Source organism: Canis aureus, chromosome 14 (assembly GCF_053574225.1).
Source record: "Canis aureus isolate CA01 chromosome 14, VMU_Caureus_v.1.0, whole genome shotgun sequence".
Taxonomy (NCBI): domain Eukaryota; kingdom Metazoa; phylum Chordata; class Mammalia; order Carnivora; family Canidae; genus Canis; species Canis aureus.
The window spans coordinates 40,686,754-40,714,403 of NC_135624.1; the positions used below are offsets into that span (position 1 = coordinate 40,686,754).

Consider the following 27,650-nt stretch of genomic DNA (forward strand, 5'->3'; position numbering starts at 1 on the left):
GTGCCCAGCGTGACACGCGTCTGGCGCTCAGCACGTCTAGCCCTCGTGAGCCAGCAGGCCACACTCCTGAGCCCCACGTGGGGGCACATGTGAGAAAGGGAGAGACGGCTCGGGCGGCCTGGGCCCCAGGGAGCAGAAGTGGCTCCGCAGGTGACTGGGCCCTCCCGCCCCACCCGGGAGGCCCCGCCAGGGCCTGTCCATCGCGGGGTCCCCACTGCCGCCGCCAGCCGGGAACCAGGCCAACGGGAGGGCGGCGGGCACAGACCGAGCTGCGGCCCAACCCGTCAGGGCCCCATGGCCGCCCTGCCTCCAGCCTCGCCCTCGCCCTCGCGGGTGCCTTATCCCCTGGACAGTGAGCCCAGGGCCGAAGCTCCTGCTCCAGTTGAGTCCCAGCCCTCGACAGGAGCGCTGCGCCGCCGTGCAGGGTGCTCTGCAGGAGCAGGAGCAGTGGCCGAGGGGAAGCCTGCAACTCCGGACGCTCACTGCCACCGGCCTGTGACCAGCACCAGTCTGGCTTCATCCCCAGTGAGCCGTTTCCAACAGGGTCTCCAACCATCTGCTCCCCTGGTGCCTCTGCCCCCACCCCCGGCCTCCAACGTGCCCCTAGGAGGCCCCACTTGCCCAGGCCCCCCGTTCAGTGCCCCCCCTCCTGGGGAGGCTGCCCCCACTCCCGGCCCCGGTGCAGACACCTCCCCTGCAGGCCCCAGCCTGTGGCCAGGATGGACTAGACCAGCCTGGCATGGGGGTCCCGGCTGGGGCACTGCCCTCCCATGCCCTGCTCAAACCCACCGCCTCTCACCCTGCTCCCCTGTCCCCTGCAAATCCCAGGGGCCCCTCCCATCTGATGCCTGCAGCTCCCTCCCTGCTGCCCAGGCCTTCTGGCTCCTTCTGAGTCCCTTCCCACAGCCCCTTGCCATCCAGTCCTGAGCACCCCGCCCCAGCCAACCCACCTGGGGGACAGGCCTGATGTCCTTGCAGTGATACCTCACGGTGGCTAAGGACTCAGGCAGCCTGCTCAGCAGCCTCCTGTGCACCGGCTTCCCTCAGCCTCCCTCACCACCGCGCCTCCCCTTCTCGGCACCCACCCTGCCCATCATCCCCTGCACCCTCTCGCCACCTCCCCACCCTAACGCCGCATGGCCCTTGCCCTCGGGGCCCCTTTGCTGGTCGGACGCCCCTCCTGTGTCACCCACATAGTGTGCCTCGGGCTCCGGGCACGTCTGCACACAGCTGGGCCATGCCCGGGTCACGGGCTGCTGGACAGACAGATAAGCAGCAGGAGGCAGGACAGACAGGGCTGCGGCACGGGGGCGGGAGGCTTTGCGGCTTGCGGAGGTTCATCTCCACGCAGTCAGGCAGCAGGCCGCTGGGCGCTGAGGGGCCAGAAAGCCCAAAGACCAGCCAGAAGCCCGGGGGTGGAGGCCCCGCCAACGTGCACCAGCGACCCAGTAGCGGGAGCCTGACCGTGAGGATGGCCGTCCTGCTGGGAGGTGCAGACCAGACAGCAGGTGGTGGTTAAGGCAGGGACTGAGCGGCGGGGGCGAGGCTTGTGGCTTGTTGTGAAGCAGGTCATGGGAGTGGGAGGTTGTGACACCAGGCACGGGGGAGGAGCGGGTGTGGCCCACGCCACAGTGACACAGCAGGTGTCTGGGGCCCTGCCTCCTACGCGTCCTGAGGGCGGGTGGTCCGCTCAGCCGGGTGCGGTTTTCCCGGTTTTCCCCTAATGTGCGGTTTTCCCGGTTTTCCCCTAATGTTTCTCTTGGTCATATTTGCACATAAACAGAACCTGCCTTACGCTCAAATTGTTCCCAAATATGTCGATCACCCTGAAGCAAACGCACGTTTATTTGCAAACAAGCATTACCGCACAAGTGACTGTGTTTGGGATTTTCTCGTTCATCCAGCCGCCTGCTAACTCGGCACAGCCCTGCTGCACAGCAAGAGCACTTTCACTCACCTGCGCCTAAAATTGCAGCGCAACACTCGTCACAGGGAGGCCAAGGGCCCCGGCTGAGGAGGGTTCCGGGGCCGAGTGTGAGTGGGCCTACGCAGGTGTCCACGGTCCCCGCGCAGCAAACGAGCTCAGAGGGAGGGAGTTGGCCCGTGGGGAAACCCAGGGCTCCGCGGGGCGTCCTAAGGCGATGGGGCCTGAGAAGGTTCGCACCTAGATCCTGCTGAAGGAGCGAGAGAGCCGACCCCTAAGACCAAGCAGAGAAGGCTGGCCAAAACTGTGACCAGAAGCCCCGCTTCCCCAGGGGCAAGCCCATCCCCGGGACGTGGCAGGAGTCCAGGCAGGGGACAGGCAGGCTGGGAAAGCCGACCTCAAGCCCAGAGCCCGCACGCCCCGCTGGGCGCCAGCCTGCAAGCACGGGAGCTGGGCAGCCTCTGGGCCCAGGGGCAGGGCATAAGCAGCCTCAGAGGGGGCCGGCGGGACCCTGCAGGCTGGGCCCTCATCCTGTGCCCACACTGACATCGGACACGAGGCCTGGTGACCTGCTCAGGACCCCCCAGTATGGGTCTGTCGGCCTTGAGACCGTCCGGCTCCCACACACGGTCAGAGCGGCCTGTCCTCCGGCGGCGCCGGGCTTGGCATAGGAAGGCCCTGAGCCTGGAAAGCCTGGACTCACGGTGTCGCACGCCACCTGCAAGCACTGACCTCAGTACCGACCCTCGGATGTCATCTGACCCCCAAGACAAACCGAGGATGGGTGTGGTGATCCGGCCTGCGGGAAGCACCAGGCCCACTGCTGCCCACCCAGGAGAAGGCCAAGCTCCAGAATGGGCCTAGGACAGGGTCCCCGTGGTTGGCCACTTCCCCGCCTGTGCCTGCAGATTCCTGATGAAAATTCCTTTGGAAGGATCTATTTCCATTGCGCTGAGCTGGGCGAGGGCTGCAGCCAAGGCCAAATGGCTCCCCAACTCAGGAGCCAGGTTTGCCCTCGGCTGCGGGGCCAGTGGAGGCCCGAGTCAGGCCCTTGTGTCCCGGAGCAGGGGAGGCCCGGGCTGGGGGCGGGGCAGGCCCCTGTGGCCCCTGGAATGATCCTGGGGCCCCAAGGAGGCAGGTGAGGGGTTGGTGCGGGGCTGGGGAGAGGCTGGACTCCTGGAGGCCGAGGGAAGCGGGTGCGGTCCAAACACTCATCCACGAAGATGCACTGAGAGCCGTTGAAAGTGCTGCTGGTGGACCCAGGGGACCTGCCAGAGGCTGCTGGCCGTGGGGCTCACCTGGGCTCAGGTGCAGGAGGAGGAGGGGCCATCATCACCGTTGGACAGACGCAGGACGCAACTCAGCCGGAAGCGAGGCCCGTCCCTCCTCCCGTGTGGTCGAGGGGAGGCCCCGGATGGGTGGCTCACCAGCCACGGTCTGAAGGAGGAGGAGGAATCAGCCAAGGTAAGGGCTGGGGGAGGCGACCCTGCGGTTGACCCCTGGAGCCCAGGGTCTGGAGCCCCACCGCACGCTGCCAGTCCCCCACCCCACCTGGGGCCTCTGAGCTCCTAGCCAACAGGACATCCTGCTCTCCCCTCCTGGCCGCCCCCCAAATAATGTCAACTTCAGGGACCGACAGGGACTGACCTCCTGGTCTCCCCTCTGCCCCTCACGACGGGTGACTGAGACCCCACATTCCCCAAAGACTCCGCCCTTAGCCAAGACCTGGAGGACCTGCCCTTGAGGCCCCTCTTAGCAGCTCTGGCTCCAGGGCCCTGGGGGCACCAGTGGCTGAGCGGCTCTGTCCGGGGAGGCCCCACCACAGGCCTGAGGGGCCCCCGGAGCCACACGAGTCCAGGCCACGTCCTCAGACTGACGGGCCAGTTAGCGTACGGCAGCGCACAGCAATCAGCATCCCTTCTCCAGTTTCACGGCCAGAATTATTTTGGAAAATAAATTTTTGGGGATCCCTGGGGGGCTCAGTCTGCTTTCGGCTCAGGGCAGGATCCCAGGGTCCTGGGATCAAGTCCCGCATCAGCCTCCGCATGGAGCCTGCTTCTCCCTCTGCCTGTGTCTCTGCCTCTCTGTGTCTCTCACAAATAAATAAATAAAATCTTAAATAAATAATTTTTTAAAAAGTCAAATAAAAATGCATTCAAATGTATACTGAGCACCTCCCGTGGGCCAGGACCCGTGCTGGCCTCTAGGACACAGAGTGTGTGCTGTGTCCTTGTCTTCTCCAGGAACAGCACCCCGAGGCTTCCCTCTGAGCGGAGCCCAGATTGAGGGGGTCCACAAGCAGCCGGGAGAGGCCGCACCAGAAGGGGCGAGGCTGGAGGGAGGAGGAGCAGGCCGGGGCCCTGACAGCTGCGAGAGGGAGGGAAGCCTGGACTGGCCGCGGAGACCCGGGCCTGGGCCCGGGGAGACACCAGATGCAGGACATGCGGGGCTGCACCAGGGGCTTCTCCGCACGCGACACTGACGGTTGCCGCAGCGCAGCGCCCAGTCAGCACCTCACCGCTGGCGTCCGGGGAGCTGGATCTGGGGGGCACAGACCCGGCAAATTCCTCCCAGCAGCATCTTGTCCCCCAGGGCTGCGACCCGAGGTCGTGACTGGCCACGGCGGGCACATGGGAAGGATGAAGCTGGTGGGGATGGCACAGCGGGACTGCTGGATGGCTGCTTCCCGAGGACTCCCCCCACCCTGAGGGGCAGCCTGTCCGCGTGGATGGAGGGCTCCAGGGCCCGGGTCCCTGTCCTTTGACATCCTGTGGCCGCGGGAAGGTGGCCTTCACGAGGAACCTTGCACTGAGTCCCAAGCCAGGAAGGGAGCACAGATCCCGGGCGGGCTCGCCAAGCCGCTGGGCTGAGCAGACTCTCAGGAGGCAAATGTGAACGGGGACAGACTGTGCGGAGCCGGTGACCGGAGCCCAGGGGGGGTCGCCTGACTCAGCAGCAGCAAGCGAGGACTGGAAGGGAAGGGGTGTGCGGTGAATTCCTAAGGAGCCCTGGAAGGGCGTGCTGGTGTCCCCTTCCCGGAGCGCAGGGCCCGGGGTGCAGGCCAGCCCTCCTCCCCGACTCCCCCGCCGACACACACGTCACCAGGTGCCTCTGGAGGGCTTTGGGTGAAGCCTTGCTCCCTGCAAACTCCTGCTGTTCCATCCCGAACTCAAGCCCAACGCAGGATGCTGGCCCTGCGAGGGAACCGGCACCACAACCTAAGAAAATTGGGACGAACTGAGAGGAGCCGGAGAGGCCGGAGGTGGTGAGCAGAGCCCGGGAGGGGCCAGAGCCAGGACACCGAGCTGGTGGGGGGGGGGGGGGCACGGCACGGTCTCCGCAGCTCGCCCAAACCTGAGCTGCGTCTTTCCCCTAAATCCGTTCTACGCTTCCGGCACCCCGGCCTCCCGCACACTCCACCCCTCGTCCCTGGCCCACCTGGCAGCCAGGCCCTGCAGCTTTTGGGGGGACACACTGCCCTGTAGGGGCCCAGGCGCTCCCCCGGCCGCAGAGCTCTTCCTGCCAGACTCTCCTTCGCCCCATCTCATGTCCACCCCCCCAGGGCTTCCTCCCGGCTCCCGCTGCCCCTGCTCCCCAGCCCGACAGCACCGACACTGGCTGATTAGGAGCAGCGCTAAAGCCCCAATTTCTTTCTTTCTTTTGTTCTATTTTTTAAATTTATTTGACAGAGAGAGAGAGAGAGAGAGCACCAGCAGGGGGAAGGGCAGAGGCAGAGGCAGAGGCAGAGGCAGAGGCAGAGGGAGAAGCAGGCACCCCTGTGAGCAGGGAGCCCAAAGTGGGGACTCAATCCCAGGACCCCAAGGTCATGACCTGAGCTGCAGGCAGACACTTCACCCACTGAGCCACCCAGGCGGCCCCCCTCGTTCTATTTTTTACATTCTTTTATTCTAATTCCAGGTAGTAAACATACAGGGTGGGTAGCAGTTTCAGTTGTACAGTTTCCTCTTTCACTAAACCCCCAATTTCTTTTTTTTTAAACCCCCAATTTCTAACGCCACGCCTGCCACACTGTTGGTGCTGCGTCCACGGATTCAGGAGGAAAGCAGCAGTGGTATAAAGGGCGACACGGACGGTGTGTCAATCCGATGTCTGTACAGTCAGAGATGTAGTTCAAGCAAGTGGCTCATACAGTCGTGGGGGCTGGCAAGCCCAAGACCCACAGAGCAGGCCAGCAGCCGGGAAACTGAGGCAGGCTCGAGGCCAAATCCCTTCTTCCCCGGAAGCCTCAGGTGTCTGCTCTTACAGGCCTTCGACTGACTGGACTGTGTCTACCCATGGGATTCAGGGTCGTCTCCTTGAACTACATGTTGTTACTCTACAAAATCCTTGCACCGCGACATGACGTCCGAGCCAGTGTTTGACCGAACACCTGGGCACCCTAGGCCGGCCACGCTGAGCTGCCCGCTGAACCGGCCCAGATGCACAGGAAGCCCACAGAGGCCGCTGCCCCCGCTGGGGTGTCCGACCGACAGCAGAGGCCTGCAGGGCCCGAGTCGCTCAGCCAGGGTCACAGTCCAGGGTGTTGGAGGAGGGTGGGGGCGGGCCCCCATTGTGAGGTCTGGGTAGAATTCTCCACTAGGGCTGCCTCCAAGCCCGGCCTCAGCCCCACCTGCCTCCTGGGAGCCTGGCCCGGGGCTTCGCGGGCCTCCCCGTCTGACAACAACGCCGACACAGCCGGTAGAGACGCCCGGATGCGGCCTTACCTGACTCCCACGGTCAGGCCCGCCGAGATCTCTGCATAGAGAGCTCCCCCAAAGGGAGCGTGGTGAGGACTCCCAGGTCCGAATTCTCGGAACCTGAAAACCTGACCAGGCGCATGGCTTTGGTTCTTGAAGGACCACGGTCACGAAAACTCAAGGAGTCAGAGAAGAGACGCGTGGGCGCCGAGGGGCGCTGCGGGGGATTTGCAGCAGGGGAGCCGGAGCCCCAGGACGGGGAAGTCCAAGCTATGGGGAGCCAGCTGCCTGGACAGGGGAGCCACTGGGCCAGCAGGCCGAGGAAGGCTCTGAGCACCTGGGTCGGAAGAGCGTGTGGCCAAGGTAACGATGTCCGCAGGGGAAGGCTGACAGGTGTGTCCAACCTCCCAAGGAAAGTGCGCCCCGGCCACGGAGCTGGGTGCTGAGTGTTCGCCCAGTGGATGCTCACTGCTTACCTGCCTGCAGCACACCTAGGCCCTGCGCTGAGCGCTCGGGGGGGTGCACGGGCCCCTGTGTAAAGCGAGCCTGACGGCAGTAGCAGCCACATGCAGAGAGCCAGGGCGGGGGGCATGACCCACACGGGCCGCAGGGAAGCCTGCGAGCCCAGGCCGCAGGGCGCTGGATGGAGCAGGTGCCTGCACGGCGGCGTTTGCCCAGCAGAGGAAGGGTCCGTGCCCCCCAGGCCAGGGCAGGGCCAGAGCAGAGAGGGCAAGGAGGAGGGCAGCTCTGACCTCACAATACCCAGAGCCCGCTGGGCCGGCCTTGCAACTCGCAAACCCCCGCGCCCTCCTCCAGGCGGGGCAAGGCCCGGGGCCCTGGGCAGCCTCCAGGTGCAGCCCCCCTCGGGCCGCACCTGCCCCGCTGCCCCGGGGCATGTCTCTGCTCACCAATTATGAGGGGCTTCGGCATCAGATCGAGAGGCTGGTGAGGGAGAACGAGGAACTGAAGAAGCTGGTGCAGCTCATTCGGGAGAATCACGAGCTCAGGTCGGCGATCAAGACCCACTCAGGTGGCCTAGGCATCAGCGGGTTCAGCTCGGGTCTTGGCGAGCCGACGGCCAACCCTTCTCAGCGCCTGGGAAACTGTAAGCGAGCGAGGAGGCGGGGGGGGGGGGGGAGTCTTGGGGAGTCGGTTACAGGCTGCTGGGACAGTGGCCCCAGCCGGGGAGGGGCGGGAGGGGAGGACGTGGGACCTGGGGATGGGGTAGGCCCCAGCGCCACCCAACCCGATGGCCGGAGCCTGCTCTGCTCCTCTCAGCCCCACTTCCAAGCAGCCTCAAAGACAGAATTTCCCAGCTCCAGAACCCACACGTGCCGGTGCCGCCGACTGGGTCCAATAGTCCCTCACCCTCAGCCTCCCCTCCCCTCCGCCACCTGTCGCGCCCCATTCCTCAGCACCTAGAGATGGCCAGTGGGCAGGTGACAGCCCGGGAGCTAGGGGCAGAGGGCGAGTCCTTGGTGCCACCGACTGAGCCCCGGGCTGAGGAACACCCAGAGGCCAGGGGGATAGGGAAGAGGCGGGGCAGCAGGTGCTCTGGGGTGGGGGGGCGACTGTGCTGATGGGGGGCGGGAACCAGGTGGCCCAGGAGATAACAGAGGAAACTCCCGGCGGTGGCCAGGTCCCAGGGCGAGGCAGCGGGAGACCGCGGCTCACAGGGTGTCGGTGGGGGTCACACAGGCTGCAGCGACAGAGCCCGGCGTCCCCCGGGGCCTGAACTAGCATCCTTCCCTGAGAGGAGCCCTGAGCTCTCACTGTGTCCGCCGCTGGGCCTCCGCAGCTGTGCTGCGACCCCGGCCCTCCGGGGTGGTACTTCTAGGAAGGCCCCAGTGGTTTCCTACATGCCCCGTCTAAGCCTCTGCATGCCGTTTGGGGCTGATAACGCCCCTCCTTCCGAGCTCCAAGCGCACCCTGGGCCGTCCAGGCTCTGCCACCTCCATCCCCGCAGCTCCCTGCCCTCCGCCCCCAGGCCCCAGCACAAGCTGAGGTCCCTTCCGGGGTTCTTGAGGCCCAGCGACCCCCTGGCACCCAGCTCCCTCCAAAGCACAGTGTTTCTTTCTTTCTTTTTTTTTTTTTTTTAAAGATTTTTTTATTTATTCACGATAGAGAGAGAGAGGCAGAGATACAGGCAGAGGGAGAAGCAGGCTCCATGCCAGGAGCCTGACATGGGACTCGATCCCAGGACTCCAGGATCATGCCCTGGGCCAAAGGCAGGCACCAAACCGCTGAGCCACCCAGGGATCCCAAGCACAGTGTTTCTGATTAAGAAGCACCCCTGGGATCCCTGGGTGGCGCAGCGGTTTGGCACCTGCCTTTGGCCCAGGGCGCGATCCTGGAGACCCGGGATCGAATCCCACATCGGGCTCCCGGTGCATGGAGCCTGCTTCTCCCTCTGCCTGTGTCTCTGCCTCTCTCTCTCTCACTGTGTGCCTATCATAAATAAATAAATAAATAAAAATTAAAAAAAAAAAAAAAAAAGAAGCGCCCCTGGCCTGGGATGCCAGCCCCCTGGGCCTGTGCCCCCGCCTCTGCCCCAAGCCTGCTCCCTGCTCTGCTCTCCAAGCTGCCTCCTCAGATCCCTGCCCCAGCCTCTCTGCTATCAGCCCAGCTGTTCATCCCACCGGTCTCCACACACCCCCACAGACCCCGAGGACACAGCCCCCCCTCCTCTGAAGGCTTTACTACAATGACCAGGACATCAGGCCCACAAAAATAAAGACGTGGGGAGGGACAAAGTAGAAGAGATCCCAAAGTTTAAGAAAAAAATAAGTTTTCCCCATTTAGGCTTCATTCTTAAAAGAATCCTTGGACCATGTCAAGGCTTCCACCTCCTGAAGGGTCCAGCTTAGGGGGGTAGGAAGGCTTTGTGGGGGTGAGCCCAGAAGAGACGGGAAGAGGGTACAGGACAAAGAACAGCTTGCACAAGGAGGGTGCCTGCAGGACCGTGAAACATCAGCATTAAAGCCCAGGCTGTGTGTGTGTGTGTGTGTGTGTGTGTGTGTGTGTGTGTGTGGTGTGTGTGTGTGTGTGTGACTGTGTGTTTGTGAGTGAGGGGGTATCAGGGCCAGTGAGATGTGGACGATGTCAGCAGAGGTCAGATGAGCAAGGGGTTCAGGGGACCCTGCAGGGAGCCTGGACCTGTTCCTGATGACCCAGTGGCACCGGAGGTTCCTGGCAGGGGCCCCGTGTCTGTGCTTCCCCTCTGCTGGGAAGGGACCTGGAGGGGACCAGAGCGAGCCAGGCAGCTGGGGAGCCGAGGCTCTCAGGCATCGGGTGGGACCACAGAGGAACCAAGGGGAGAGCAATCAGCTCACGTCATTTAAGAGAATGAAGTACTTGGACGTGAGGGATGAAAGGGCGTCCACAAGGTGTCTCTGTCCCCGCAGAGGCGGCTGGGTGACCGGTGCTGTGGCCTCCTGAGACTACAGAGGTCCCTGTCCCCGGTCCAGCCCAGGGGGACCCATTTCTCTGGCCATGTCCTCACTCCACCCGCTGCCCCTGCCGGTGCCTTGTGGCTCATCTTCCTCGGGGATCAAGCTTTCACTCTTGATTTGCTCTTGTGACCCTGACCTCAACTTCCTCTTTCTGGGCTCATGGCGCTGTGTCCTCCCAAACCTCGGTCCGAGCCCCGCCGTGGTCGGCAGGTCAGCAGGGCCGGGTCAGCAGGTCAGCAGGGCCGCAGGAGGAAAGAGCCTGGCCAGCGACGCCAGTGACACCACCAGTGTGGTGCAAGCGGGCGGCAGCAGTGACGCAACCCTGAGCTCCAGGCAGGGTCAGGGCAGGAGGAAGAGGGTGCAAGGCCGGTGAAGGCTGAAGCCGCAGGAGGGGTGAGCCCACCGAGGAGGGGAGAGCAGAGCCAGCTCAGGAGAGAAGTGGAGATGCCAGGAAACCTCAAAGTGTAACGTCACAGAGGCCATGACACAGCTTGGAGGGGACGTCGTGGTCTCAACAGAATGAGGCTGCTGGAGGGACGAGGGGGCGAGGGAGTGACCCCGGGGGAGTGAGCTGCTTAGACCTGAACCCCAGCATCCGGAGCCACGGCGAGGGAGGAGCGCAGAGCGCCAGAGGGACCTGCCGGCCGGGTTCCTGGAGCAGGGCTGGGGCGGAGCCGGCCGAGCTTCCCCAACGGGGCCCAGCTCCTTAGAGGCGGGAAGGCGCGGGAAAGGTGCCGGAAGCTCTCCCAGCGCCCAGGGAGGGAGGGCGGGAGGTGAGGGAACTGCGGGCGCGGCTTCAGCTTTCCCTGAAGCGGGGATGGGGATGCGGAGCGCGGGCAGGAGCAGCGGTCTGGTGGCGGGGCGGGTCTGGTGGCGGGGCGGGGCTAGGCGGCTTCGGCGGCGGCCGCAAGGTGGGGGCCCTGGAGGCAGTTCGGGTGCAGCTCGGCCCGAGACCAGGCGAGCTGCTGGTGAGGACAAGACAGGCCCGTGCCCTCGGGCCACAGCCCTGGGGAGGCTGGGAGGCCAGGCGACCAGCATCCCTCCGAGCAGGGCGCAGGCCCGGGGTCTGGGTCAGCGGGGGCCACGGGAGCCGCAGGAGGTGACGGCGCGGTGGCTGCCAGCTGCACTGACTTCACACGGAAAGGACAGGCGCCAGGTGCCAGGAGCTCCGGGCCTTGGCTCCACAACCATGGCAGGTGGGAGGAAGAGCTGGGCTGCGCTTAGGCCACCGAGGCCTGGTGCTCCTGAGGCTCCGGGGTGAGCAGAGGGCAGATGGACGGGAAGGCAGGGCTGTGGCAGGAGACACGGGTAGCCGACCATGCTCAGGGCCCAGGTGACAGGACAGCGACTGCTCCCCCCCACTGCTCATGCCTGGTCCCTCAACACAGAGGCCGTGGGGGTGGACGGGCAGCTGCGGGTGGGGGGGGCTCTGTGGCTCCTTCTACCTCGTACCCCCCACGCCTCCTTCCCCTCGCCCATCAGCCCCCTCCTCCCTCCGGCTCTTCCCCCTCCCCCTCTTCCAGCCCACTGCCTGCTGCCCCTCTGTCTTCTCTTGGGGGCTGCAGGCGGCTGCAAGCTTCCGGGAGCAGGGGGCAGCCTACTTCTTTTTTTCCAGAAGAGCCCTTCTGGGGGGCTCCCAGGCCCCCTGCCCCTGAGTTCCCTTCCCCCTCGAACGAAGTCCACCCGTCCTCCCCGGGCCTTCTCCGGTCGCCCCCCACCCCTCCCCCAGGACCCATCCGTCCTCCATCAGAACCCAGACCCTCCCCCCAAACCCTCCTCACATCCCTCAGGATCAGGACCAACCCTCCCCCTCAGGATCGTGGTCCCCAGGACACGAACCCACACCTGGGGCCCCGCCCCCCACTCTACCTCCCTCACCAGCATCCTCCCAGGACCTGTCCCCCCTGGGGACCCGACCGCCCTGAGGACCGGTCCTGCTCCTGGGGATCCGTCCCCCAAGGAGGACCCGCCACGCCTCAGGGATGGTCCCCTATCTCAGGACCTGTCACTCCCCTCTCGCTCTTTCCCCCCATTTCCGCCGCGCCTGCGCTCTTGGAAACCTCGGCCCCAGCGGCCTGCGCCCACCGGGTCAGTCCCCTGGGGGCCCAGCCTCTCGGGCTCTGGCCCCGCCCCCGCCCGCTAGGCCCCGCCCCCACGCAGAGCCCCCGCCCCCATGCGAGGTCCCGCCCCCGATGTCGTCTCTCGCGGGAACCTGACTCCTCCGGAGCCTGCCTGCAGACGGCGGGCGGGGGGGCGGGGGGGGACAGGTGGGGGCGGGGGACAAGAGCACGGGGGGTGGCGGGGGCGAGAGGCCAGGCTGCGGACGGGCGCGCGACCCCCTCCTCCCTCCTTCCTCCTCCCTCCTTCCCCCTCCTCCTCCTCCCTCCATTCCCCTCCCCCTCCTCCCTCCTTCCCTCTCCCTCTCCTTCCTCCTCCCCTTCTTCCCTCCTTCCTCCTCCCTCCTTTCTCTCCCTCCTTCCCCCTCCCCCTCCTTCCCCTCCCCCTCCTTCCCCCTCCCCCTCCTCTGTCTTTCCCCCTCCCCCTCCTTCCTCCTCCCCCTCCCCCGTCTTTCCCCCTCCTACCCCCACCCCCTCCTTCCTCCCCGCGCCCCCCCCACTGGTCCCTCCCCCACCCCCAGGGGCGGTAGCACGAAGCAGGGGGCTGCTGCTGGGAGGAGCAGGTGGGGATGAGTCACAGTTCCGTGAAATAGTTTAAAGCTTTGTTAACTGCTTTTGTGAACCTATGACCTTTGCGTCCCTGTTTGACTGTAATCATCCCATGTAGCAAACCAACCTTTCTGGACCCTAAATAAGTCTTAACGTGTGAAATAAATGTAAACGCATTGAATCTAAAACTTTTTAAGGTTCTAATACTATCATCTAAATCTGGGAAGGTTTCAACTCACAAATCAAAATCAATTAAATGTAGATGATAAAAAGATGGGGGGGGGCGGGTGGCTGGCTTAGCGCTGGAGCCTGTAGCCTGTGAGCTGCAGGTTGTGCGTTTAAGTCCATGTTGGGGGAACAGGTTAACAAAATCAGTCAGGGGTCCTTGGGTGGCTCAGTTAAGCGTCAGACTTGGTTTCCGCTCAGGTGCTGAGCTGTGGTGGTGGGATCCGGCCCTGGGGGGCGGGGCTGCTCAGGGGGGAGTCCCCTTGAGGTTCTTTCCCTCCACCCTGCCCTTGCCTGCTTGTGGGCACATGGGGGGCACTGTCTCCAATATATAAATAAAATGTTTTTTTAAAAAATCAATTAAGGGGGATCCCTGGGTGGTGCAGCGGTTTAGCGCCTGCCTTTGGCCCAGGGCGCGATCCTGGAGACGCGGGATCGAATCCCACGTCGGGCTCCCTGCATGGAGCCTGCTTCTCCCTCTGCCTATGTCTCTGACTCTCTCTCTCTGTGACTATCATAAATAAATAAAATAAAATAAAAAATCAATTAAGGACAAATTATAGAAAGATTAAAATAATCACGTTTAGATTTTGCATTCGAATGCAAAGCTATGGGCTGAAATGTCTTTTTTAGTTTTCGTTTAGATTCCAGGTACTTAACATACGGTGTCACCTTAGCGTCAAGTGGAGATTATATGATCCAACACTTCCATACACCTGCCCCCCCACTTCCCCCACCCCCGGCTCAGCTGGACAGGTGCTCACCTTTATCCCCATCTCCGCACCCACCCAACCTCCTTTCCCCATCTCCCTGCTCCTGGGATTCTCCTTGGTGGCCCTGAGGGATCACAGACCCTGTGAGCACTGTGTCCATGACGGAAGCCACTGTGGTCTTGGCCCTGAGCCGTGAACACACCCCCCTCCCTGCTCTGTGCCCCCAGCCGTGCACTGAACTGGCCTCTGAACCACCAGTGTTTTCCCTGTAAACTAAATGCCTGTGACCCTCAGGAATCCTTTATTCTTTTTTTTTTTTTAAAGATTTTTATTTATTGGGGCAGCCCCGGTGGCGCAGCGGTTTAGCGCCGCCTGCAGCCCGGGGCGTGATCTGGAGACCCTGGATCGAGTCCCACGTCGGGCTCTCTGCATGGAGCCTGCTTCTCCCTCTGCCTGTGTCTCTGCCTCTCTCTCTCTCTCTTTCTGCATCTCTATGAATAACTAAATAAAATCTTAAAAAAAAAGATTTTTATTTATTTATTCATGAGAGACGCAGAGAGAGAGGGGGGTAGAAACATAATTCAAAAATGTGAATTTTTTTTCTCTCTGTCTCATGAATAGATAGATAAAATCTTTAAAAAAAAAAGAATTTCACATCTCACACGGCTATCTCAGTGGTCACAGTTTAAGCGGTCACTTTATGGACACTTCCTTCTGTGGTCACTTCAAACTCTCTGTGGTTTTTTTTTAAAGATTTTATTTATTCATAAGACACACACACACACAGAGGGAGAAAGAGAGGCAGAGACACAGGCAGAGGGAGAAGCAGGCTCCATGCAGGGAGCCCAATGCAGGACTCCATCCCGTGACCCCAGGATCACGCCCCGGGCCGAAGGCGATGCCAAACTGCTGAGCCACCGGGGCTGCCCTAACTCTCCGTGGTTAAAAGCACACATAGACTTCAAGTCTTATCCTGACCAATTTTCTTTTAATCATCAAGTTTAATCTTTGCTTCCGTTGCCATTGTTTCTTCTTACTGAACACTCGCTGTGGCCCAAGCCCTGTTCTTGGCCCTGGGAAACGTGGCACCCAGGTCCCCCCCGCCCTCATGGAGCGTCCGCTCCAGTGGAGGGACACAGGTCAAATGGACAAGTCAGAGTAGAGCATGGTGGAGATCAGCGCTGAGGAGGAAGGCGCCCGGGAAGGGGCCAGGCAGCATGCGCGCACTGGCAGAGCGGCCGGCAGCGGGACCAGCCCACGAGAGGCCAGACTGTGCCCGGGGTGCTCGGGGAACAGGCAGGAGGCCCCGGGGGCTGGGGCAGAGGCGGGGGGAGGCGGGGAAGCCTGGCCCGAGGGGGGACAGGCCAGGCACGGGCCTTGGTGATCCAGCCCTGACAGTGGTGGGCAGGCGGCCGTTTCGACGGGCACAGTCTGGCGGGAGCTTGGGGGGGAAAGCTAGCGTCAAGAGCGGCCAGGAGGGTCACTCGAGATGCAGGCAGGAGACGCCGGTGGGGACCAGGTGGGGCACTGCTGGGGTACCCGCGGGACGCTGGGGTGGCCGAAGGAGTGGCCGGCGGGCAGGGGACAGGGGTGAGCGATGGCAGAGAGTTGGGGTGACGGCAGTGCCCGGGGCCCGGGATGCCCGCTGTCCGGGGCTGGGAGCTGAGGCTGGAGCCCTTAGCGGAGCCGGGAAGAGGCCAGGCCATTCGGGGCGGGCACCAGCGGCCAGCCGCAGGACGGACAGGGCCTGGAGTTCCCCGGGCCCCGAGCCGCAGCAGCCCGCTGGGGGGGAGCACCCCGGGCCCAGGGCCTGGATGCCTGCCAATGCAGGCCTTCGGGGGAGCGCCCTGCGTGGGGATGCCACCCCCACGAGCCAGGGCAGGCCTGAGGCCCGTGGCAGCAATGGGGCCGGTGGGGGGGGGGTGGTGGTGGCTGCCGGGCGGAAGGATGGAGAAGCCTGGCTGGACAGGCTGCAGGAGGAAGGAACCGATGGAGCCAGCAAGTGCGGGGACTCCCAGACGCAGCCTCGAGGGAAGCGGGGGAGAGCCGGCGGGACAGGGGTCACCCAGGGAGCCCACCAGTGAGCCCCAGCTGACTCCTCACCCAAGTGCTCCTTCCCCACAGCGTCCAGAGCCTCGGAGGAGACCATCTGAGAAGGACACAGGCCCCAGCTCCCGCCCCCGTCCCCCCTTCACCCCGCGGCTCTAGGAGGTCTTCCCAGCCCCACCAGCTGTCTCCCCCAACCCGGTTCCCCCCTCCAGGTTCTCTCTCCCTGCAGGCTACTTCCCTTTGGCCCCCAAAGTTTTATTGTCTCCTTGACCCTAAAGCAAATATTTCCAAAAAGCCAAAAAAAGAAATCAGAAAAGAACAGAACGGCTGATTTGATTAATGTATTTTAATGTATTCATTCAGAAAACACAAATAACAAAAGTAAAAGAAAAGTAAAGTGGTGGTGGGGACGCCTGAGGCGTCTGCCTTCAGCTCAGGTCAAGACCCCAGGTCCTGGGATCCGACTGGTCATGTCCGCCCCCTGCTAGTGCGGAGCCTGCTTCTCCCTCTACCCCTTTGCCTCCCCCCACGCGCTCTCTCTTTCTCTCTCTCAAATATATAAATAAAATCTTAAAAAATAAAAGTAAAGTGGCAGGACATCTTGCCACACATCGTGCAGGGTCCCAGGGGCACAGATTTCAGCAACAAGCCCAGGGACTTTCGAGGGAATGCAAGAATGCTTCTGAGGGCTCTGCAAGAGGGTAGCTTTAGCAGTGTGCACTAAGGAGCGCTGGAACGTCTGTTTTCAGGGCAAAGAACCAATAATAAAGATTTACGTAGGTATCATGATCAACATCACTCATCTTCAGGGAAAAACAAATCAGAACCACAACGAGATCCCACCTCACACTGGCCAGAATGGCTAAAATCAGCAAGTCAGAAGACAGCAGGGGTTGGTGAGGATGAGGAGAAAGGGGGGCCCCCTGACCTGCTGGTGGGGATGCAGGCTGGGCAGCCGCTCTGGAGAGCAGTGAGGAGGGTCCTCAAGGGGCTGAATGTAGAGCTACCCTATGGCCCAGAAACGGCCCTACTGGGTACTTATCCACAGGACACGAAAACACTAATTCAAAGGGACACGTGCACACTGTTTACAGCAGCGTCATCAAGAGCCACACTGTGGACGCAGCCCAAGCGTCGGTGGACTTATGGGTGGATAACGAAGAAGCAGCATACACACACACACACACACACACACACACACACACACAAAACGGAATATTACTCAGGCATCAAAAAGAATGAAATCTTCCCACTTGCAACGACGTGGATAGAACTAGAGGGTATGATGCTGAGTGAAAGAAGTCCACCAGAGAGAGACAATTATCACATGATTTCACTCATAGGTGGAATTTAAGAAACAAGCAAATGGAAAAAAGAAAGAAAGAGGCAAAGCAGGAAACACTCTTAGGGCTAGAGAACACCCTGAAGGTCCCTAGAGGGGAGGGGGTGGGGTAGGAAACAGGTGATGGGGCTCGGGGCTGTGCCTGTCCGGATGAGCACCGCGTGTCTTATGGAAACGTTGGATCGCCACCCTGTAAACCGCATGGCGTGCGTGAACTACACCGGAATGGAAGTTAAAAATCTAATTAAAAAAGTTTTGTGTAGTAGAATTATTTGCCGCTGGGAAAACTGGAATCAATGTGCATGCCCCAGGACTGGAAGGGTCTCCAGGGATGGTGCAGGTTCACCCCCAGGGCTGCTGGCTGAGGAGGGTGCTGCTGGAGGCCGACCCGTGAAGACAGGGAGGACGCAAGGGCGAGGAGCTCACACAAGGCTGCCTGCCACCTGTTGGTATGTGGCCCTGCAGCTAAGAATGGATTTTACATTTTTAAATGGGAGAAAATCAAAAGAACTCTATTTCTGGATGTACAAAAAGTACATGAGATTCAAATATTAGTGTCTCTGAATAACGTTTTGTTGCTACAGATCCACATTTGTTTCCATGTGCTGGTCCGAGGCGGCCTTGGCAGCAGGGCAGCTGGGTTGTGTTGCTGCAACACAGAGCAGGTGGGCTGCAAAACTGGCAACATTTACCAGCAGCCCTTCCTAGACAAGGTGCATCGGCCCCTGAGCTACAAAACACGGGGAGAAGGTCTTCGAGGCAACACGGAGCTTCGTGTTATGACCAGCAGTGGGGTGACAGGACAGCCAGTAGTTTTTAATGTGTGTGCGGTTTTTTTTTAAGATTTTATTTATTTATTCATGAGACACAGAGAGAGACAGAGACAGAGGCAGAGGGAGAAGCAGGCTCCCTGTGGGGAACCTGACGGGGGCTCAACCCCAGGACCCCGGGGTCACGACCCGAGTGGGAGGCAGATGCTCAACCACTGAGCCCCCAGTTGCCCCCAGTAATTTCCAATCTTATTTTGACTTCTCTGTAGCTCTGTTCTTTCTCCACAGTGAGCACACATGGCTTTTATGACAACAACAAATGTGGCAGTTTTCAATTAAAATGCAGACTCCCCCAAACCTTCCCAAACCTTGGTCATCAAGGGCACTCTCAGACACCCCAGGACAAACCTAGGGCTCTCGGGCCCCCACACGGGATCCAGGAGTGTAGAGCAGCAAGTCTAGGCCAGACCCACCCTCTTGAACCTGTATTTACTGTTCCCAGAGACACTGGGCAGGGACAAGCCACCACTGGTGCCGCTGAGCCCGTGCGCTTATTCTCGCTCTGGCCGCCCTGTGGGTCCCCCACCTGGTGAGGCTAGGCTGTCCCCACAGGAACAGTGGTCAGGGGGCCTGGGCCCACCCCTCCCCACCAGGGAACATGTGGGTCAACTTGGCAACCGGGGAACCAGCCCCCTGGAGACCCTCCCCATCGAGAGGTCAGCATCTCTGTTCATGGGATGGTAGGAGGGGTGGGCAGCTGTGGAAGGGCCCTATGACGTCTCCCTCCGAAGACGGAGAGACAAAGGGCCAGGCCCTCCTGGGGGATCTGCCGGCTGCCCCCAGGCCCCCCTCGGAGGTACAAGGTCATGGTCTGGCCCACCCAACAGAGGTGGCTCACCGTTGGTCAGCTCATCAGAGGCAAACAAAGGGGCACCGTGGCCTGGGCCCTGCCTTGGCAGGCGACAGCCCCTCCCCACGGGCCTGCTGGGGTCTCAGCGCTCTCTCTGTGTCCCCCAGGTGTCTTCCTGCCCCAGGCCCCGGCAGCAGCAAACGAACCCGTCCTGGAAGAACTGGGGATTCTGACCCTGGTGCCCCTGGCCGACGTGCTATGCAGCCCACAGCCCAGCCCTGCGGCCGCCCCCATCGTGAGCCCCCTGACGGGCCCCCTCAACTCGCTGCTGCCCGGCCCAGGGTCCGTGTCGCAGAGCAGCCCGCTCACCGGGCTCCTGAGCGGCCACCTGGCCGGCCCCGTGGCAGTGTCCCCGGGGGGCACGCTGGCCAGCTCCCTGGGTCTGCCCTCCGCCGGCCCTATGCCCCTGGGCAGCCCCCTCATGGGCCCAGTGGCGGGCTCGGTGGCCGTCTCTCTGGGCAGCCCCCTGCTCACCTCCACGGCCGCACCTCTCGGCATCTCTCAGAACCTTCTGGCCACCCCCCTGAGCAACCTGGTGCTGCCCGAGGCCCCGAGGGGGCCCCAGCCGTTTGCCGGAGCAGGGCCCGCGGCCCAGGGTAAGCGACGGGGCGGGGGGGGGGCCAGGGCGGGTCCGCAGGCCGGCCTCGCTCTCACCCTCCTCTTCTCCTCCCTGCCACCCCCCCGCATCTCCAGTCCCCATGTCCACGGAGCATCCCCGGCTGGCCCAGGACCTGGATCCCCTCAGCATGACGTTTGTGGGTTCTCCCATCTGTACCTCCACCCCTATCACCACCAGGAGCGCACCTGGACCCATGACCACCTTCTCCTACGGCAGCTCAGACGTCAGGCCCCAGCCCAGTGCCACTCAGGGACAAGCAGTCCCTGTGCCTGTCCCCAGCACCACAACGGCCCCCCCGGTGGACACAGTCCTCGCCCCTGCCCCTACTCCCGCCCCCCCTCCTGTCACCCACTACACCCCCTCCAGCACCCCCCACATCACCCCGTACCCCCCCAGTCCCCCACCCGGGCACACCACCCCCCCACCCAGCCCTTGCCCACCTCTCACTCCCCTCCACGAAACCCCCACTCCCCGCCCCGAACCTCGTCCTCCCCGGCTTCGATCAACGACACCCGGGGCCCACGTGGCTCAGAAACCTCTCGCAAAAGCATCCTCGAGTTGGAACGGAAGCTGGCTCACCGCAAGACCAGCAAGTTCCCTGAGAGCCCCCGAGGTCAGTGACATGCGCTCAACACAAGAGGGGGTGTCCCCTATGCACTCGCGGACCTCCCTGGCACTGGCCTGGGCCGCTGACCGTGGCCGCTGAGCACTCCTTCCACCCCCTGTCGTCCCCAGAATCAAAGCAGCTGGCCTGGGAGAGGCTGGTGGGGGAGATCGCCTTCCAGCTGGACCGCAGGATCCTGTCCAGCATCTTCCCGGAGCGCGTGCGCCTCTACGGCTTCACAGTCTCCAACATTCCAGAGAAGATCATCCAGGTGTGTGGCGCCCTCTCCCACTCACCGCCTGTCAGGGACAGAGAGCTCGCTGGCTGTGCAAGGCTGCTGGGGGGCCCTGGCCCTGGGGTCCAGCCTGGCCAAGCACGTCAGAATCCGAGGACACCCTGGGACGGAGGAAGCACGGTGTTCAGTCCGAGGGGCAGGGGGAGTACAGGGCACCTGGCATCAGGAGCCTGTGGTCCAAGGGGTATGGCCCCCCAGAGGACAGGGCGGGGGGGGGGCTGAACATGGTCAGGCCTGCACTGCGATCACCTCCCCATGGCCACCTCTCAGCCCCAGGGCCCCCCTAGACTAGCAGAGCTAATGCTTTCCCCACCCATTGGGACCCTCAAGGGTCACTGGGGTGACCCAGGGGAGACAGGTCCCAGAACCTCTGAGCAGGGGGCAGCCTCATGGCCAGGGCCCTCAGGCACAGGCTGGTTCCAGCATACTCTTAGCAGGCCGCTCACCGAGCCGGCTGCCGCTGAGGGGCACAGAGGACAGGACTTCGTAGGGGTGCTGGGCGCTGTACCTCGGCCCCACGTGCCGAGCTGAGTCACCGGATATGGGCGGTGCGGCTGATGGTGTGTGCCCCTGCGCGTGTGCCCCTCCCCACGCCCCGTGGACGCGCCAGCTCTGGGCGGCCACTTGGCCTCCTCTGGGCAATAGTCCTCTGTGCTCCCCCACCTCTCTCCGTCCCTCCCTCCGCGTCTTTATCTGCAGGCTATTTGTATCCAGGCTTGAGCGCGCCCTTTCCTTTGTATCCTTCGGTTAGGTTTTTAATTTGAATGTGGTCAGAATTATCCACTTTGCCTTCACTGCTTGTGCGCTTTGGGTCTCCCTTGCGGCTAGAGCGGTGGAGGGCGGAGGGCAGCTGAGTCACCTCCCAGTCCCACGAGCGAGCGTGGGGTCTGGCCGCCACTCTGACACCCCCGACCCTGGTGTCCCCCACGGGGAGGGGGGCAGAGCAGGGGCGCCTCCCTTCTTCCAGGCTGTCTCTGCTCCCCCCCTCTTTGCTCCTCGACCGTCCGTCAAGTTCCAGGAAAAACCTAGGTCGAATGTGTAGTTCCGTACTGCTTTCCGGATTAGGCTGGGGCTGGGCTGCCTGGGGGTGGGGGGGGTTCCCGCGCACTTGCCGTTTCTGCTGCTCGCGTCAGCAGGGCCCACCTGGTCACGTTCAGTCCCACAAGGCTTGAGGCGCCTCCGGGACGTCTGCCGCCACTGCCGGGTCCCGAGGGCAGATTGGCCCCGGCTGTTTAAAAACTGGCGGACAACACAGCAGAAGCACAGTATTTGTGTCTCTAAGATGCTGTGTCTGATATCACTGGCCAAGATGCATGTAATGAACACAAGTCCAGCTGCCCACATGGAAGCCACATATGAAATTGTGAAAGAGGCTTCCTACTGCTTGAGGATGCCGTCCGGATGGAAGGAGGTAGAGACACATCACCCCTGACGCAGGAGCTGGCTGGGCAAGCCGAGTCCCACCCCGGCTCCTCACTTCGCGGGAATCACTGCCTACGCCACCGTCGTACAACGGTCATCGTCATCACTCTAAGTGGCAGCTTGTAGCGAAGAGGCGGGAGATGAGAGCAGGATGTGAGGCCCTCTCCTCTGGCAGCCGCAGGAGTCCTTGGCCAGTGGCCAGCGCCTCGACCACCATCTGGCAGCCAGCGGCGGGGAGGCTGGGCTTCCACCAAACACTCATCCGCTCATTGTGCCCCATGGCCACCTGCACCTCTTCCAGGGCCATTGGCCCCATGCACCTTCCATCGGCAACGACCAGTGCTGCCAGGTCATACCCTTGCCGCCCAAACTGCAGGGGAGCGCCGCCCACCCCGGGAGCCCAGCTGCGCAGAAACTGCCCTCGAGGCCAGGCAAACACCCCCTGGCCGGGCCTCTGCAGAGCCCACTGCAGGTGGATGACGTCTGATTCCACCTGAGGACCGTGAAGCTGCATCCTGCTCCCCGGGCCAGCCGGCCCGCCTGCTTGCCTGGCCCTCGTGTTGGTTCCTCTCAGCATCCAGTTCCACTTTGCCCAGATTTTCATTTCCCTTCCTCAGAGCATCTTGTTTCCCTGCACGTGGAACTCCAGCATCGGTAGTTGCTAGAATCCCTAAAGTCCATCCCGGCCCCCGACCTGCTCAAGCCTGGCTCGTCTGCTTCGCGGACGCCATAAGGGTGACAGGAAAAGCTTTAATAGAGCCGCACTGCTGAGTGAGGACTTGTTGACCGTTTTCTCTGAATCTGGGCCATCTTTTTTTTTAAAAATTCACAGACTGTTCCTGTGCCATCTTTTAAGCTCAAGTAAAAGTTGTCACCTCTTCTGCCCAGTTGCAAAGGCCTCCTGCTGGGGGACCGGGTGCTCTTAGCTTTCCTTCCGGCTCCCAGTCATAGCAGGCCCGGAGTCCAGCCACGTCCGTGTGAGGGTCGCGGGGTGGCTGTGTCTGGCTGGGTCCCGGGGCCTCTGGTGCCCTCTGGGGTCCTACTCACAGGCCTGCAAAGGATGGATGGTCTTGTTTTTTGCATAACGGTTCATTTCCCACTACCATGCCAAACTCTTTTTCTGGTTCTAATAGCCTGTACGTCATCTTGGCCTTTGTATGTAGACAATCATATTGCACACTATTGAAGAGACGCAAACAGGGGCACCCGGGTGGCTCTGTCAGCTAAGCGTCTGCCTTCTGCTCAGGTCATGATCTCAGGGTCCTGGGTTCGAGTGTTGCATGGATGGGGCTTCCTGCTCAGCCGGGAGTCTCCTTCTTCTTCTGCCCCTCCCCCTTGTGCGCACCCCTCTGCCTCCCAAGTGGATAAATAAAATCTTTAAAAATAAACACAAGAAAATTAAAATAGATAAAACAGCAGCAACCCCATCCAGTTTGAGACTCGCCTAGGAACACGCACATCAAGGGTGCCTGTTAAGTACAATGTGTGTCCCAGGCTGTTGGCCAGATCTTCCTCAGTCAAGCTCCTGGCGGCAGATAACAGAATCCACACTAGCTGATGTAAACAGGAAGACGTTTATTAGAAAATTTTAGGTGAGGGACGCCAGGGTGGGTACAAGAGCTGGTGCAGCTGCCCCTGAAGACCCAGGCTCACAGCCCCTGCGCCCTGGCTCCCGGGGAGCCTGCCCCCAGGGCACCACAGCCCCCAGGCAGGCGTCTCCACCTGCGCAGAAGCCTGGGTGGCAGGTGCCCAAGCCGCAGGGCGTCCGGGAAAGGCTCTCAGCTCCAGGCAGCCGTGCAGCCGAACAGAAGCCGGAGGAGGCAGCTTCTGCGTCGCCCACGCCAGGGTACGAAGTCTTTCCTCGTCCTCATTTCTTGAGAGCTCTGGGGTCTCTTAACCATGAAGAAATATATTTTTTTAACAATGTTTTTCTATCATTGAAAAGATCACATGAGGTTTCCCAGCCTGCTTTCTGCCCTAACACCCAGCGGCGCGGGAGAGGGTGTTCGGATCCTAAACCACAGCGGCCCTGGCGGCGTCAACGCCCCGCGATGCGGAGCGCGGTCACCTGCGATCCTGCAGCCCCGGAGCGCGCCCGGGGCTCGCTCCGTCCCTCGGCCGCGCGTTGGGACCCGGCCCACCCGGGGCGGGACCCCAGGGCCCGGCGGGGGCGCAGGGGCGGAGCTTGAGGCCGCGGTGCCGTCCCATTGGCTCGAGCTCGGTGACGTCAGGCCTCGGGGGCGGGGCCGCGGGAGCCTAACCCGGGCGGGGCGGGGCCGCGGGAGCCTAACCCGGGCGGGGCGGGGCGGGGCGCGCTCCGGCTCCGTCCTCCAGGCTCAGTCCCGACGCTCGCCTGTACTGAGCCACATGCGGAGCCCTCTCGCGGACACGTGCCCGGTGCGGTGGGAGTCCCGGGGCGGAGAGACGGGCGCTGAGCACCTGCCCGCCTCCTGGAGGTGCGCGCGCCTTTGCTCACAGCCGCGCTCTCCTCCACGGTGCTCCAGCGCCAGGTGCTCTGCCCGCAGACTTCCCCCGCGCACACATCTGCACCTGTGTCACCTACCCTGGACCAAACTGCTGCCACCTTGCTGGCCGCCGCCACCCTTCCCGCTGCAGCTACCCACTCCACTCCGATTAGGAGGCGTCGGGTGCATGCCAAGTTCATGCCAAGTAGTCGCACCCTCGGGGAGCTCCCCCACTCCTGGGCGGCCTTCAGTAAATAAGCAAAGCCCTGCCCATGTACGCCAGGGCTTCGGGGCTGATACATGCTGGGGGGCAGGAGAGCTTAGGGTGGGAGCGAGGCGCTGGGGTGGCGGGCTCCGTCACCACACGGTGGCCTCATCCGGGCCAGCTCCAACACCCTGGGAAGGCCCTCCTCCCTCCATTCCTGGGAAACGCAATTCTGCCCAATGAGCGAGCCCACTGGTGTGTCCTATGGAACTAGGGTCCCCTCGTGGTGGTGCAGACCAGCACTGATGCTGTGCTCAGCACCGCTGGAGATACCTCCTTTAATCTTCAAAATAGGCATCAGGTGGTTTCCTTCCTCTCATAGTAGGGAAACTGAGGCTCAGACCCAGTATGGTCACTGAAACAGCCATTGAAACTGGCTCTCCATGTGACCCCCTGCTCTGCGCTCCGCCTCCCAGCACCTTCTGCGCCATGCATGCTGTTCCCTGTCCTGGAAGCTCCTTTGCTCCCATTGTCCTCATCCTTCAGAGGAAGCCCAGGCATCCTCTCCCCTCCAGAGACCCTCACCCCGGCAGCCGGTTGCTCCCCGTGGCAGCACTCCCAGTACCGTCTTCCTCCTGGGCTTTGTTATCCTTGTAAACTCAGCAGGCTTTGCTCAGCGCCCCACACAGGGCAGGACTGAGAATCTGTGGGATGAATAGACAGGACCTTCACCCTCTCTTGCCAGCTTCTGCCCATCCCCTTATATGGCCGGCACGATCCTTTAGAGTCACAAAGCCAACGGACCAGGAATCTCTGGCCCTTTACGACAGGGCCCCCCACCATGCTCTGCTCAGCCCTGCCAGCTTCTCGGTGCCGGGAGGCATGGTAGGGACTCATGCCCAGTGCTCCCTGGCTCCGGCGGGGTCCTTGTCCTGCTTCTCCCCACTCACTGCCCTCACCTGGCCCTCTGCTCTCAAGGGGTCATGTCCTTGGGGCAGACCTGGCCTGTCTCAGTGTCAATATGCCCACACTCCTCTCCCCTGTCCAGCACCCTGGCAGGGTGGGTGCCGTGCGCTTCCCCTGGACCTGTGCTCCTATCTGGGGCTCCATACACCCAGTGTGGCACACAGCAGGATTGTGCTCCCCAGGGGGAGCAGATGATGGGTCCTGACATCCCCACAGGGGGACGAGGCTTAACGCTGTCCACCCACTGCGCTCTGTGCCGTTCGGCATGAAGAGCTGCAGGTTCACCATTTACCCAGAGAGTCGGCTGAGCTCCCTGCTGTCTGACGTGGGGAAGGAAATGGTGGATGGAGAAGGCTTAGGAGCCAAGAGGAGCCTAGAGTCAGGAAGCCAGGCTTGTCCTGGTGCTGACTGTGCACTGAGTGCTGAGCAGAGGGCTCTGGGTGCATCTGCCAGAGGTCAGGGGTCATGTTAGCTGAGCCCAGCCATGAGTCCAGTGCTCTGTTCACATGACCATCGGGGGAGGAGAGGACAGGGGATTTTCCTGGAGAAGGTGAGGCCAAGCACGTTGTTTTGAGGGCTTAGAAAGCAGCCTGGTGGGCATCCAGGGGACGGCTGGAAGGGGGTGCGTGGGGCCCAGATAGGCCCTAACCCCAGGAGGTGCAGCAGTGGGAAGTGCAGGGGGAGATCAGTCAGGGCGAGACCCTGTCCAACTACTGCAGACCTGTCACTCGGTGGGCCTGGGGACAGCTGCGTCATTGGTAGGACTCGGTGCAAATGAAAATACAGGGCTCTTTGTTCAAAATTTATAAAGAACTTCAGGGTGACTACAGCAGAGCATGAAGCAGAGTGTGGGCTCTTCTGAACAGGGTCCCTGAGTGCGTGTGCAGGTCACATGCCCAGGGGGTGATGGCAGGAGCCGAGAGGAGGGGCTGGCTTCCTGCTTCCTCCTGAGATGTTGGGATGCAGTCACTGCCTGGTTGGGGGGCCCAGGCAAGGAAGAATTGGGTGGGGACCCACCAGTCGCTGCCAGTCCCCAGGTCCAGGTACCAGGAGGGGTCACCAGAGGGGTGGTGGGACCCCCAGCGCTGAGACCAAGGGTGCTTGGAACAGAGAAGGGGCCTGGAAAGGAGGTGGAGGCCTCAGGGCGGGGAGTAGCAGGAGGCCTGGGAAAGCCCCTCAGTGGTATGGCCAGCCCCCCACGGTCATTAGGGACCCCTGTCCTCCTTCCTTCCCAGCCATGCTGTCAGCATTTCATGACCTCAGCTCAGTCCCAAATCCCCGCTGGTGGAGAACCCTCCCCTGCAGCTCAACCCACTAGGTTGGAGCCTCTCCCCCAGGACCTCCGGGAACCTCTAGCACACCCCGGGACCTCCAGGAACCCCAGCACCCCCACAGGCACAGTCGCCCCTCTCCTGCCTTTGTACCAGTGCAGGGTGGGAGGGACCCTGATGGCCACTCTCCCCTCAGGCCTCCCTGAACCCCAGCGACCACAAGCTGGATGAGGAGCTGTGCCAGACGCTCACACAGCGCTACGTAACCATCATGAACCGGCTACAAAGCCTGGGCTACAACGGGCGGGTGCACCCGGCGCTGACCGAGCAGCTGGTGAACGCCTATGGCATCCTGCGCGAGAGGCCGGAGCTGGCTGCATCCGAGGGCAGCTCCTACAGCATGGACTTCCTGCAGCGCGTGCTGGTGGAGACCGTGCATCCCAGCGTGCTCACTGATGCGCTGCTGTTGCTCTCCTGCCTCAGCCAGTTGGCACGTGACGATGGCAAGCCCATGTTCATCTGGTGACACTGGCTCCTGCCACCCTGCCCCGCATCCCGGTGCAAGGCCATTAAAGCTTCCACAGATGCGCTAGCCACGGACAAGGCTCAGACCTGAACCCTTGGGTGGTGCCGCCTGTCCTGGGGTGGCTGGCCAGCACCTCACCCCCCCCCGGAACCCCTTCAATCCTGCCTGCTCTGGGGCTCCATGCCCAGCCCAGGGCCCTTCGTGAGAACCCCAAGACCAAAGCTTGGCAGTGTTCAAAGGTCCCATAGCTTCCCTCACCTGGCAGTGGGAGTAGGAGGGGCCCCTGACACCGGGACGGGGAAGAGCAGGAGGCCGCAGGAGCCCAACCGGCAGGAAGGACTGCGGTGGCGCAGCATCAGTGCCAGGCGGGAGCTGAAGCCTAGGTGCAGAGCGGAAGGCAGAAGCGGGAGGCACGGGATGTGGATGTGGGAATCCCCTCTGTACTGGGCTGGGAAGAGGGGAGGGGGGAAGGGCAGGGAGGATGGAGGTGGGGTGGGGGTGGGGGTCAGTCGGGACACCAGGAGGGCAA

At 62.3% G+C, this 27,650-nt stretch overlaps 2 protein-coding genes across 2 annotated transcripts; one reads left to right on the plus strand and one right to left on the minus strand.

The window, feature by feature from the left end:
* Positions 1–1,741: 1,741 nt before the first annotated feature.
* LOC144283007 (uncharacterized) lies at positions 1,742–6,495 on the minus strand. The gene is made up of 3 exons (XM_077846652.1): positions 6,323–6,495; positions 3,223–5,002; positions 1,742–2,198 (listed from the first exon to the last, which is right to left on the minus strand). Exons 1-2 carry the CDS (start codon positions 6,493–6,495, stop codon positions 4,018–4,020), a joined length of 1,158 nt encoding a protein of 385 aa, XP_077702778.1. The 3' UTR covers positions 1,742–2,198; positions 3,223–4,017.
* Positions 6,496–6,531: 36 nt separating this feature from the next.
* On the plus strand, positions 6,532–27,192 carry SPATC1 (spermatogenesis and centriole associated 1). Its single transcript, XM_077847638.1, is given in 6 exon segments — positions 6,532–7,726; positions 18,856–19,344; positions 19,442–19,768; positions 19,771–19,980; positions 20,103–20,242; positions 26,792–27,192. Coding segments are annotated over 6 exon segments (1,707 nt in total). The 5' UTR covers positions 6,532–7,515; the 3' UTR covers positions 27,122–27,192.
* Positions 27,193–27,650: the final 458 nt, after the last annotated feature.